Genomic DNA, 14,308 nt, shown 5'->3' with positions numbered 1-14,308 from the left:
ATTTGGGCTCCCGGTTTAGGCAGAAGCCCTCAGAGTCAGTATCAGCTTGGCTCCTGCATCTGTGGGACTTAGGGGCGGATGGAATTGTTCTGTCGGGATCAGAGATGGGAAAGCTGTGTTCCCTGGCAGTGCAGCCTGCCTTGAGGCAGTGATTACAAAATGCACATCAGACCCCAGGGAGTCACCCCCTCCTCGATTGGCTTATGGCTGCACTTCGTGCTATGTGGCCCAATCCGGGTGATCTGTTATCCTCTCCTGTTAGATGGCAGATGTATGCTGAGCTCCAACAGGTGTTACAAGAGTGAGGCATGAGAAATGCCATCTATAGTCCAGAGAATTATGGCCAAGATGAAGAGATTTTCACTACTGGGATGAGAAATATTGTAAATCAAATGGCTCCTACATCCCTCTTTGGGTCTCCAGTGGCCATTCTTTCCCCTCACTTAGGGCAGCCCATAAGCGAGGTGACACGTACTGTAGCAGACTTAGGAGAGGCTGAAGCAATGGGAATCCAGAAAGAAACGAGACCTGCTACAAGAAGAATTTACAGGGCCCTATGAAGGTTATGAGGACCCAGATGTGGGTTGATTTAATATGGGCAGGAGCAGATGGAAGGAAATTAGATGAAAAGTCCAATAGGATCTTACTGGAGCTATGGCAGCACCTGAAACCAGAGCAGCAGTTCCAGTCATTAAGACCAAGGAGGCAGAGGTCAGAGACAGAGCCACGAGTCCGGCCTGTGTGTCTGCAAGACTTCCTGCTAGAGAGCGAGCCAACCTCACTTGAGCCCACACAGGAAGGTGACTGGGGAACACGGTTTGACTGAGGGGAAGGTCAAGGTACCTGCTCTGAGGGACCAGCAGGGGACCAGAGGCCACATGTTGAAAGAGCTGTTCATTGGTCCCCAGTGAACATACAACATGTTCCGGCTCTGGTGGACACAGGGGCTGAATGTACACTGATTCATGGTAACCCTGAGTGGTTCCCTGGGACTCCCACTATCATAGGTGGATATGGGGGGAAGGCTATCAGGGTGAAAAAAGCCCAAATCCCTTTGTGAATAGGGCATCTACTCCCAAAAGAGTATATCGTATATATATATATCTCCTATTCCTGAGTATATTTTGGGGATTGATCTCCTGCAGGGTCTCTGGCTGCAGACCACTGCAGGTGAGTTCAGACTGAGAGTACGTGTGGTGAAGGCAGTTCTGAGGGGACATGCTGGGCACCCACCCATAGCTTTGCCTGTGCCAAGGTGGGTGACTAATACCAAACAATACAAACTGCCTGGAGGGCATAAAGAGATTGGAGAAACTCTCCAGGAGCTGGAAAAGGGGGTATTATAAAGCCCACCCATAGTCCTTTAAATTCCCCAGTGTGGCCAGTAAAAAAGCCAGATGGCTCCTGGTGTATGACTGTGGATTACAGAGAACTGAATAAGGTCATACCCCCTATGCATGCTGCTGTCCCCGCTATTGCAGGCCTTATGGATACCCTCAGCCATGAACTAGGAACATACCATTATGTGGTAGATCTTGCTAATGCCTTCTTTCCCATTGACATTGAGCAGGAAAGTCATGAACAGTTTGCCTTCACGTGGAAAGGACAGTAATGGACTTTGACTGTCCTCCCACAGGGATACGTCCACAGCCCCACCATCCATCATGGACTTGTAGCCCAGGACTTGGCTACATGGGAGAAACCGCCAATGGGGTGGCTGTACCATTATATTGATGATGTCATGCTCACGTCCGGTTCTCTTTCAGATCTAGAAGGTGCAGCACCTAGACTGCTGCAACACCTACAGGAGAAAGGATGGGCTGTGAACAGCACCAAGGTTCAGGGACTTGGTTTGTCTGTTACATTCTTGGGGGTCTTCTGGTCAGGTAAGACCAAGGTTATACCAGAAGCAGTTACAGACAAAGTCCAGGCCTCTCCTACCCCCACAACTGTAGCATTGCTACAGGAGTTTCTGGGTCTTCTAGGCTACTGGAGAGTGTTTTTCCCTCACTTGGCACAAATTCTGAAGCCCTTATACTGGTTGGTATGAAAGGGCGTCAGGTGGACTGGGATGAGACATGTGCATCTGCCTTTACTACAGCAAAACAGGCAGGAAAGGCCATGCAGGCCTTGAGTGTGAGAGACCCATCAAGGCCCTGTGAGCTGGGTGTTCATGTGACTGAAGACAGTTATGGCTGGGACTCTGGCAGTGGCTTGAACGCACTCGCCAACCCATTGGATTCTGGTCACAACTCTGGAAGGGGGCAGAGGTACAATACACTTTGATAGAAAAACAACTGGCTGCCGTGTCTCACCCCTTGCTGGCTACAGAACCCATCACAGGAATGGCCCCGATAAAGGTAATAACCACCTATCCCATCTCGGGGTGGGTATGAGACTGGACCCAAAAGCCAAGGAGTGGTGTGGCACAAACACCCACACTAACCAAGTGGGGTGCTTACCTACAGCAGTGTAGTGCCCTCTCTAGTAGCCCCTTGATTGAGGAACTCCAACACTTGTTGGGGCCAGTGACATGTACTAGTGAAAAGCAGGAAGAACTTGCTTTTGAACCATTAGTAGCAGAGAGTCACTATCGGGAGTGAAGAACCCCTATACCTGAAGATGCATAGTACACGGTTGCCTCCAGCCATGAGCAGCCCCCAAAATGGAGGGCCATAGCTTTCCATCCTAAGACTGAGACAATATGGATGGAAGATGGTGAGGAGAAGAGCAGCCAGTGGGCAGAGCTGTGGGCTGTGTGGCTTGTGACCAGCCAGGAGCCCTGTCCTACAGTTGTCTGCACTGACAGCTGGGCTGTCTATCGGGGCTTGACCCTGTGGCTACCAACCTGGTACCATGCCAACTGGCTGGTTGGTCACTGACCCCTTTGGGGGCAAGAATTATGGCAAGACTTATGGTCCTGTGGTCAGACTAAAATAATTTCAGTATACCATGTGACAGGTCATTTGCCACTGGCATCCCCAGGAAATGATGAGGCAGATAAATTGGCCCAGATACTTTGGTTAGAAGGAAAGCCTGCCTCTAATGTTGCCCAATGGCTACATCAGTGTTTGTTGCATGCAGGGCAAAAGACAATGTGGGCTGTAGCCTGTCGGTGGGGCTTGCCTTTGACCTTCGAAGAAGTTAGTAGAGCCCAGCAGGAGTGTGTCGTGTGCTCCAAAAGGGACTTACACCGAGTTCCACAACAACATGGGATAATAGCTAAGGGGCCTATACCCCTCATCAGGTGGCAGATAGACTACATTGGGCCTCTACCGTGTCAGAAAGATATTGGTATGCGATGATGTGTGGATACAGCTACTGGACTTCTGGTTGCTTTTCCTACCTGTTGTGCAGATCAGCAGATGACCAACAGAGGCCTGGAGCGTCTCTTTGCCGCCTATGGCTGACCACAGGTGATTGAGAGTGATCAGGGCACCCATTTTACTGGACATACACTGCAAGAATGGGTGCGACAGCTGGGAATCAAGTGGAAGTTTCATGTGCCATACAATCCTACCGCAGCAGGCATGACAGAGAGGCACAATGGCTTGTTAAAATCCGGGCTAAAGTCAGATACCAGTAGCCTGCAGGGATGGTCAGTCCACTTATGGACCTTGCTATGGTGCTTGAACAAGAGACCCTGAAAGGGAGCCCTGAGCCCCGTAGACATGTTAACACACACGGCTGCCTCCCCCATACAACTGCAAGTACACACCAAGGAAGAATCACTGAAGCCGAGGTTCAGCCACCAGAATAACATCTTGCTGCCAGCACCAACTGCACTGAACCCCGGAGACTCCATCGAGTGGACGTGGCCTTGGACCTTTTGACACATGGACCAGTGATGGCTGGCTCTCCTGACACCTGGGGACAAGGCCTGGAAGTTGGCCTCCTGTGTATTCCTGGAATAATAGCAGAGTGGCTGCCAAAGATCACAGTAGTATATCCTGAACAGTCAGAAGGTAGGAGCATCTTACCAGGGAGTTTTGTTTTATCATTGTGGCCAGTGCATGCAGCTCCAGTAGCACTATATGTAGACCCTTCAGTAACCCCCACAGGGAAAGGAGTAAAAATATGGTACACTAGACCTGGAAGGGACCCCCTTCCTGCTACAGTCCTGTCACAGGACCACTCTTGTATCATCCTACCTGATGGACAAGATTGGCCTATGTTGGTGACATTAAAACATGTGTCTTATCGCCCCTAAAGTCTTTGTGGATTGGGGGCTTGAGGATTATTATAATGTTTGTTATTAGGAATCTCCTCTGGCTTGAGGATTATTATTATTTTTGTTATTATCTCTAAGATGTTGTTATCCTCTGTTGCTATTGTGGAATCCGGTTACAGTGCTCCAACTTTCTCACACAGGAACCATTGTGGAAGCATGTAGATTGTAAGGTGAGAATCCTGGAGGGGTGGAGTGTGGGGAAGTTGGGGTTCCTATGGCCAGGATCCTCACTGAACTTAAACCATCTGAAGATGTAACTGGCCTGTTGCTAGGATACCACTTCCACACCTTCAGGCAGTAAGCCATTATTGTGCTATATAGAGAGCTCAGCCCAGTGCTCTGGGTGGGGGCAGAGATGCTAGTGCTTGACCTACCACTGGGAGAACAAGCCAGGTAATAAACCCTTTCACCCCAAAGAACATTCTGCTGTCAATTTCTTTGGTCACACTGAATCCATAGTGAACTTGCCCGGGGCTGAAACCCATTGGCAAGACAAAAAATATCACCTAAATCTAAGTTTAGAGCATTTTCATCACTGCAAAAGGAAAGCCCGTACCCATTAGCAAGCACCTATCTTCCCTCAGCCTAGGCAACCACTAGTCTACTCTCTGTCCCTATGGATTTGCCTCTTCTGGACATTTCACATAAATGGAATCATATGATATGTGATCTGTTGTGCCTGGCTTCTTCCCTTAGCATAAGGTTTTCAAGGTTCATCCATATCAGCATTTATCAACATTTTATTCCTGTTTATTGTCAAATAGTATTTCTTTGTATGGATATACCACATTTATTTATCTATTCATCAATTGATGTACATTTAGGTTCTTTCCACTTTGGGTTGCTATGAATACTCATGAACAAGTTTTTGTGTGGACCTGTGCTTTCATTTTTCTTTAGTACCTAGGAATGGAATTGCTGGGCCCTGTGGTCACTCTTTGTTTAACTATTTAAAGAACTGCCAAACTGTTTTCCAAAGCAGCTGCCCCCATTTTACATCCCCACCAACATTTTATGAGCGTTCCAATATTCCCACTTGCTCACCAACTCCAGCTGCCTGCTAAGGGAGGCTCCTGGAAGCTGCTGCCTGTCACCTACCTGCATCCCATTGCCCAGAATCTGGTCTCTTGGCCGCCCGTGGCTGCAAAGGAGACTGTATATTTTAGACAGCCATTGCCTGTTCCAGATAGCCATGCACATGGCCAAAACTAAGGGATCTGTCACTATGGGAAAGGAGGAAAACAGGTATCTCAGGCTCCATGGGTCAGAGTTCTCGCCCTCATATACTTTCTGGATGCCGCCGGGTACCTGGACACCACAGCTGCCCCCAACCCAGGTCCTCCAGGAACTGTACCTGGGCCTAAACCTGCTGCTGGCCAGACTCTGGAAGCAGCCCCTCCCAGCCCGAGCCCTGCTGCTGCCATGTTCCTCACCTGGCTATCTCTGTCTTCCAGCTTATGTCCTGCCTGTGAAGATGGAAATGGAGATGGTCATCCAGCAGTATGAGAAGGCCAAGGTCATCCAGAATGAGCAGCTAGAGAGACTGACGCAGATCTGCCAGGAGCAAGGGGTAACATATCGTCACTTCTAGTTCTGTCCAGGGTTGAGGTCACTGGTGGGGTCTAAAGCCACAGGATGCTAGAACTGCAGGGGCTCCTCCAGTCCCCCGATGGACACATGGGGAACCTGAGGCCAGAGGTGGGGAGATGCACCACTAAGGTCACTTGTGCCCAGTTCAGGCAGCCTGGCTCAGCCCTGATTCCAGGCCAGGGTGCTTGTCATCATACCACAGTGACCAGTCCCCAGCTTGGTTCGTTGGAGTCTTCTTGGCACAGTGGCCTCTGAGACAGGGATGAATATTGCCTGCAGAGGTTGCTGGGACCACCCGTCACCCAGGAACCCCTGATACCCAGAGAGGTTTTAGTAGTGCTCTCTGCCCTCCAGAGACCATGGTAGACTCAGAGACAGGTGATGGGCCCTGCGAGGCTGTGCTCACCAGAGCCAAGGATGGGCAGCTGGGCTAGGGAGGGGGTCTGTTTACCTGGGCTCTGCAGCAAGACTAGAAAGCTCTGCAGAAACAGTCTGGATTGAGGGAATGTTCTGGTACCAGGCGCGCAGGTAGGCATGCCAAAGAGGAGACTAGCTAGCAAGGTGGCAGGAATGTTTGTGGAGGATGGACCAAATGATATGTATGGTAACTCTGTTCTGCCCCTCGGATTCTGGGAAGAGGACAGGGCCACTGCTCCTTGCTCCACGAGCCATATAAGCTACACTCTAGGGAGTAGAGGGCCCTCAGTGGGCAGACCCAGTCTGGGCGTGGAATTCCCCCAGCTACATATCCCAAGTGGGGGCTAAGCCTTCTGGCTCGCAGTGCAGTGAGGATGGATGTGCCTTGGTCCCCTCCCCCTGCCACATTGCCAGGTACCCAGGCTCCCTCAAGGGGACTGAGGGCTGCCGTGCATCTGCCTTTCTTGTTGACCTCACCTCATTTGTCTTGAGTCAGAGGGAGTCACCTGTCATTCTGACAAGCCCCCTTGCTTAGTTTCATTTGTTCATGCTGTGCCCCTCGCCTGAATCCTTGCTCCTTGCAAACTCCGCTTAGCTGATTTGTGCGTGCGCTGCATGTCCTGGCTTCTCCCTCCCATGGTGCTCGCTGCTCCCCGGCCCCACTGCCAGCCTTCACAGGGCACCGGGTGCTCTGCCGTGGGCCATGCTGATCTGCACCTGGGGCTGCCACCCCCACTGAGCTGGACACGCTCCGGGGGGCAGGCCTTGACCCATTCATGTTTGCCCCCAGCTCAGTGCCCCATATGTTGTGGGTCTCCCAGCTCTTCAATCCCAACCCCTCATAGCTGAAGGAGGAAGTGGAAAGCACAGAGTGTCTGTGGAGTGTCACCACAAACTGATCCCTGGAAATGTTCCCATAGGAACCACATGCATGCCTCTTCAAAATCAGCCCCTGGAAATGTCTGTCAGGGAACCAAATCTTTTTATCTGCTCTGAGTACATCAGGGCCCTTCATTTCAGTACAGAGTGCTTTTGAGTGACAAGAGGAGACATCAGGGGACACAGCCTCAGGAGCGCATTCTCCAGGGGATCCCGGGGGTGGGACAGTGTGTTCAGGTCCTGGATTGAGCAAACAAATGTCCCAGTCCCTTAGCAGTTGCCATCGGCTTCATCCTTACTTGTGCATCTGTTCAGCCAACACCACTGAGTGCCCGCTCTGTGCCTGGCCTGTGCTGGGCCCTGGGGACAGAATTTGGCTCCTGCCCTCCTGCAGCTCTGGGCCACTCAGGGAGTTGGTGGGCTCATCAATAGACAGTGGCAGTCTGGTGCAGAGCATGCTGCTGCGGGGACATGCCAGGGCGTGGGGATGAGGAGGAGGTGAATGGCTTTCCAGAGGAGCTCACATGAGCAGGGCCACTTGGAGAAGGATGTCAGGCAGAGGGGGTGGGGGGCATGAGACTGCAGGTGGTGCTGGGGCAGCTCAGGGCCACGCAGGATACGAGCAGAGGCAGGAAGTGAGGTGGGGTTGCAGGCAGGCTTTGGAAGGGGCTGCACAGCTGACCAGGGAGCTTGGGACTCATCCTCTGGGGAAAGAGGAAGCCTGGAATGTCAAAAGCAGGGGTGGCAGGATCTGCTCAGACTGGAATTTTTGTTGTTGTTGTTCTTATCATTAATCTACAATTACATAAGAACATTCTGTTTACTAGGGTCCCCCCTTCACCAAGTCACCCCCACAAACCCCATTACAGTCACTGTCCATCAGCGTAGTAAATGTAGAATCACTATCTGTTTTCTCTGTGTTGCACAGCCCTCCCCGTGCCCCCCTGACATTATACATGCTACATAAGGCACCCTTTCTTCTTCCCCGCCCTTATCCCTCCCTTCCCACCCATCCTCCCCAGTCCCTTTCCCTTTGGTAACTGTTAGTCCATTCTTAGGTTCTGTGATTCTGCTGCTGTTTTATTCCTTCAGTTTTTCCTTTGTTCTTATACTCCACAGATGAGTGAAATCATTTGGTACTTGTCTTTCTCCACCTGGCTTATTTCACTGAGCATAATACCCTTTAGCTCCATCCATGTTGTTGCAAATGGTAGGATCTGTTTTCTTCTTATAGCTGAATAATATTCCATTGTGTATATGTACCACATCTTCTTTATCCATTCATCTACTGATGGACACTTAGGTTCCTTCCATTTCTTGGCAATTATAAATAGTGCTGCGATAAACATAGGGGTGCATCTGTCTTTTTCAAATTGGGCTGCTGCATTCTTAGGGTAAATTCCTAGAAGTGGAATTCCTGGGTCAAATGGTATGTCTATTTTGAGCATTTTGAGGAACTTCCATACTGCTTTCCACAATGGTTGAACTAATTTACATTCCCACCAGCAGTGTAGGAGGGTTCCCCTTTCTCCACAACCTCGTTAACATTTGTTGTTGTTTGTCTTTTGGATGGTAGCCATCCTTACTGGTGTGAGGTGATATCTCATTGTGGTTTTAATTTGCATTTCTCTGATGACTAGTGATGTGGAGCATCTTTTCATGCGTCTGTTGGCCATCTGAATTTCTTCTTTGGTGACCAGTCTGTTCAGCTCCTCTGCCCATTTTTTAATTGGATTATATGCTTTTTGTTTGTTGAGGTGCGTGAGCTCTTTATATATTTTGGATGTCAAGCCTTTATCGGATCTGTCACTTATGGATATATTCTCCCATACTGTAGGATGCCTTTTTGTTCTATTGATGGTGTCCTTTGCTGTACAGAAGCTTTTCAGCTTGATGTAGTCTCACTTGTTCATTTTTGCTTTTGTTTTCCTTGCCTGGGGAGATATGTTCATGAAGAAGTCACTCATGTTTATGTCCAAGAGATTTTTGCCTTTGTTTTTTTCTAAGAGTTTTATGGTTTCATGACTTACATTCAGGTCTTTGATCCATTTCGAATTTACTCTTGTGTATGGGGTTAGACAGTGGTCCAGTTTCATTCTCCTACATGTAGCTGTCCAGTTTTGCCAGCACCATCTGTTGAAGAGACTGTCATTTCCCCATTGTATGTCATGGCTCCTTTATTAAATATTAATTGACCATATATGTTTGGGTTAATATCTGGGGTCTCTATTCTGTTCCACTGGTCTGTGGCTCTGTTCTTGTGCCAGTACCAAATTGTCTTGATTACTGTGGCTTTGTAGTAGAGCTTGAAGTTGGGGAGTGAGATCCGCCCCACTTTATTCTTCCTTGTCAGGAATTGCTTTGGCTATTCGGGGTCTTTAGTGTTTCCATATGAATTTTTGAACTATTTGTTCCAGTTCATTGACAAATGTTGTTGATAATTTGATAGGGATTGCATCAAATCTGTATATTGCTTTGGGCAGGATGGCCATTTTGATAATAATTCTTCCTAGCCAGGAGCATGGAATGAGTTTCCATGTATTAGTGTCCTCTTTAATTTCTCTTAAGAGTGTCTTGTAGTTTTCAGGGTATAGGTCTTTCACTTCTTTGGTTAGGTTTATTCCTCAGTATTTTATTCTTTTTGATGCAATTATGAATGGAATTGTTTTCATGATTTCTCTTTCTATTGGTTCACTGTTAGTGTATAGGAAAGCCACAGATTTCTGTGTGTTAATTTTGTGTCCTGCAACTTTGCTGTATTCCAACATCAGTTCTAGTAGTTTTGGAGTGGATTCTTTAGGGTTTTTTTATGTACAATATCATGTCATCTGCAAATAGTGACAGTTTAACTTCTTCTTTACCAATCTGGATTCCTTGTATTTCTTTGTTTCGTCTGATTGCCATGGCTAGGACCTCCAGTACTATGTTGAATGAAAGTGGGGAGAGTGGGCATCCCTGTCTTGTTCCCGATCTCAGAGGAAAAGCTTTCAGCCTCTCGCTGTTCAGTATGATGTTGGCTGTGGGTTTATCATATATGGCCTTTATTATGTTGAAGTACTTGTCCTCTGTACCCATTTTGCTGAGAGTTTTTATCATGAATGTATGTTGCATTTTGTCAAATGCTTTTTCAGCATCTATGGAGATGATCATGTGGTTTTTGTCCTTCTATTTGTTTATGTGGTGAATGGTGTTGATGGATTTTCTAATGTTGTACCATCCTTGCATTCCTGGGATGAATCCCCCTTGGTCATGGTGTATGATCCCTTTGATATATTTTTGAATTCTGTTTGCTTATATTTTGTTGAGTATTTTTGCATCTACGTTCATCAGGGATATTGGTCTGTAATTTTCTTTTTTGGTGAGGTCTTTGCCTGATTTTGGTATTAGGGTGATGTTGGCTTCATAGAATGAGTTTGGGAGTATTCCCTCCTCTTCTATTCTTTGGAAAACTTTAAGGAGAATGGGTATTATGTCTTCTCTGTATGTCTGATAAAATCCTGAGGTAAATCCATCTGGTCTGGGGGTTTTGTTCTTGTGTAGTTTTTTGATTACCTCTTCAATTTCTTTGTTGATAATTGGTTTATTTAGATTTTCTGTTTCTTTCTGGGTCAGTCTTGGAAGGTTGTATTTTTCTAGGAAGTTGTCCATTTCTCCTAGGTTTCCCAGCTTGTTAGCATATAGATTTTCATAGTATTCTCTAATAATTCTTTGTATTTCTGTGGAATCTGTCGTGATTTTTCCTTTCTTGTTTTTGATTCTGTTGATGTGTGTTGATTCTCTTTTCTCTTAATAAGTCTGGCTAGAGGCTTATCTATTTTGTTTATTTTCTCGAAGAACCAGCTCTTGGTTTCATTGATTTTTTTCTATTGTTTTATTCTTCTCAATTTTGTTTATTTCTTCTCTGATCTTTATTATGTCCCTCCTTCTGCTGACTTTAGGCCTCATTTGTTCTTCTTTTTCCATTTTCAATAATTGTGGCTTTAGACTATTCATTTGGGAATGTTCTTCCTTCTTTAGATAGGCCTGGATTGCTATATACTTTCCCTCTTAAGACTACTTTCACTGTGTCCCACAGAAGTTGGGGCTTTGTGTTGTTGTTGTCATTTGTTTCCATATATTGCTGGATCTCCATTTTGATTTGGTCATTGATCCATTGATTATTTATGAGCGTGTTGTTAAGCCTCCATGTGTTTGTGAGCCTTTTTGCTTTTTTTGTACAATTTATTTCTAGTTTTATACCTTTGTGGTCTGAAAAGTTGGTTGGTAGGATTTCAATCTTTTTGAATTTACTGAGGCTCTTTTTGTGGCCTAGTATGTGGTCTATTCTGGAGAATGTTCCATGTGCACTTGAGAAGAATGTGTATCCTGTTACTTTTGGATGTTGTGTTCTGTAGATGTCTATTAGGTCCATCTGTTCTACTGTGTTGTTCAGTGCCTCTGTGTCCTTACTTATTTTCTGTCTGGTGGATCTGTCCTTTGGGGTGAGTGGCATGTTGAAGTCTCCTAAAATGAATGCATTGCATTCTATTTCCTCCTTTAGTTCTGTTAGTATTTGTTTCACGTATGCTGGTGCTCCTGTGTTGGGTGCATATATATTTATACTCGTTATATCCTTTTGTTGGACTGACCCCTTTATCATTATGTAATGTCCTACTTTATCTCTTGTTACTTTCTTTGTTTGGAAGTCTATTTTGTCTGATACTGGTACTGTAACACCTGCTTTTTTCTCCCTGTTGTTTGCATGGAATATCTTTTTCCATCCCTTGAGTTTTAGTCTGTGCATGTCTTTGGGTTTGAGTTGAGTGTCTTGTAAGCAGCATATAGATGGGTCTTCCTTTTTTATCCATTCTATTACTCTGTGTATTTTAATTGGTGCATTCGGTCCATGTACATTTAGGGTGATTATTGAAAGATATGTACTTATTACCACTGCAGGCTTTAGATTCATGGTTACCAAAGGTTCAAGGTTATCTTCTTTAGTATGTTACTGTCTAACTTAACTCACTTATTGAGCTGTTATAAACACTGTCTGGTGATTCTTTATCTCTCTCCCTTCTTATTCCTCCTCCTCCATTCTTTATATGTTGATTGTTTTATTCTGTGCTCTTTTGTGTTTCCTTTAACTGCTTTTGTGGGTAGTTGATTTTATTTTTTGTCTTTAGTTAGTATTTGGTTGGTCTGCTTTCTTTGCTGTGAGTTTATTTTCTCCACTGGCATCTATTTAGTCTTAGGAGTGCTCCCATCTAGAGCAGTCCCTCTAAAATACCCTGTAAGGTGGTTTGTGGGAGGCAAATTCCCTCAACTTTTGCTTCTCTGGGAATTGTTTAATCCCTCCTTCAGATTTAAATGATAATCGTGCTGGATGCAGTATCCTTGGTTCAAGGCCCTTCTGTTTCATTGCATTAAATATATCATGCCATTCTCTTCTGGCCTGTAAGGTTTCTGTTGAGAAGTGTGATGATAGCCTGATGGCTTTTCCTTTGTAGGTGACCTTTTTCCTCTCTCTAGCTGCCTTTAAAACTCTGTCCTTGTCCTCAATCTTTGTCATTTTAATTATTATGTGTCTTGATGTTGTCCTTCTTGGGTCCCTTCTTTTGGGAGTTCTGTGTACTTCCATGGTCTGATCAATTATTTCCTCCCCCAGTTTGGGGAAGTTTTCAGCCATTATTTCTTCAAAGACACTTTCTATCCCTTTTTCTCTCTTCTTCTTCTTCTGGTGCCCCTATAATGTGGATATTGTTCCTTTTGGATTGGTCACACCGTTCTCTTAATATTGTTTTATTCCTGGAGATCCTTTTATGTCTGTCTGCATCAGCTTCCTGTTTTCTGGTTTCTATTCCATCAATGGCCTCTTGCATCTCGTCCATTCTGCTTATAAATCCTCCCAGAGATTGTTTCATTTCTGTATTCTCCTTCTGGATGTCATCCCTTAGTTCTTATATATTTCTCTGCAGCTCCTTCAGCATGGTTATGACCTTTATTTTGAATTCTTTTTCAGGGAGATTGGTTAGGTCTGTCTCCTTCTCAGGGGTTGACTGTGTGATTTTGGTCTGTATCAAATTCTTTTGCCTTTTCATGGCACTAGAGGTAGTTGTGCAGGGCTGGCGCTGTGTATTGACTGGAAGAACTTCCCTTCTTGTTGGTTTGTGGCCCTCCTCTCCTGGGAGAACAGCGACCTCTAGTGGCTTGTGCTGGGCAGCTGCACACAGATGGAGTCTCTGATTCTTGCCTGGCTGCTGTGGAGTTAAGCTCTGCGGTTGCTGTGGAGTTAACCTCCATGGTTGCTGTGAGCATGGCTGGCCTCATTCTGCTGCTCCAATACGGCAGAGCCACATCGGAGGGGAGGCAGGCGGGAGGCTGTTTATTGCTGTGAGGGGCCTTCGAGCTGCGCTGCTGCCCATGGGGTTAGGGCGCCTGGTGTTCCCTGGGATTCTGAGCTGCTGGGCTAAGTGTCCCTGGACGCTTCCATCCAGCGGTGGGGTCTCTGTCCCTTTAAGACTTTGAAAAAGCACTCGCTTTTCTTTTGTCCCAGGGGCGCCGGCTGCAGGGACCTGCTCACAGGTTTTACTGTCCCATTTCCCTAGTATCCAGCACCCCACACACGCACTGTGTGTCTGCGCTCTGGTGCGGATGGCGGGGGCTGGGTGTTCGGCAGTCCTGGGCTCCGTCTCCCTCCCGCTCCGACTCCTCTCCTCCCGCCGGGAGCTGGGGTGAGGGGCGCTCGGGTCCCGCAGGGCCACAGCTTGTATCTTACCCCCTTCACAAGGCGCTGGGTTCTCGCAGTTGTGGATGTGGTCTGGCTGTTGTCCTGTGTCTTCTGGTCTCTCTTTGAGGAAGAGTTGTATTTGTTGTATTTTCAAAAATATATATGGTTTTGGGAGGAGGTTTCCACTGCTCTACTCATGCCGCCATCTTGGCTCTGCCTCAGACTGGAAGTTTTGATGGATCTTTCCAGCTGCTGTTGGAGGATGGATGGGAGAGGGCAGGAATCTTGGGTAGAGAGGGTGTGCCAACCACCCAGGGGAGAGAGCCTAAGTTTGGGGCAGAGGTACCGGGGAACAGGAAAAATGTTGTGGGTGTCATCCAGGACCTCGCTGGAGCCTGGACAGGCAGCTCTCAATCTACTGTCTAATAGGAAAATGAACTGCACTGCAGTTGGCCACATGAAAGACACAGGACACCGTGCCACAT

At 46.9% G+C, this 14,308-nt stretch overlaps 1 protein-coding gene across 1 annotated transcript in view; it reads left to right on the top strand.

Annotated features, from left to right (window-relative positions):
- Window positions 1-14,308, top strand: part of TMEM266 (transmembrane protein 266) — a 160,675-nt gene that overhangs the window by 118,013 nt on the left and 28,354 nt on the right. Inside the window, 1 exon segment of the mRNA XM_036907596.2 lies at window positions 5,686-5,801. Coding sequence (XP_036763491.2) covers window positions 5,686-5,801 — 116 coding nt within the window.

The sequence above is a fragment of the Manis pentadactyla genome, chromosome 11 (genome assembly GCF_030020395.1).
Source record: "Manis pentadactyla isolate mManPen7 chromosome 11, mManPen7.hap1, whole genome shotgun sequence".
Lineage (NCBI taxonomy): Eukaryota > Metazoa > Chordata > Mammalia > Pholidota > Manidae > Manis > Manis pentadactyla.
The sequence above is the reverse complement of the archived record's forward strand: the minus strand, read 5'-3'. Positions and strand labels throughout refer to the sequence as shown.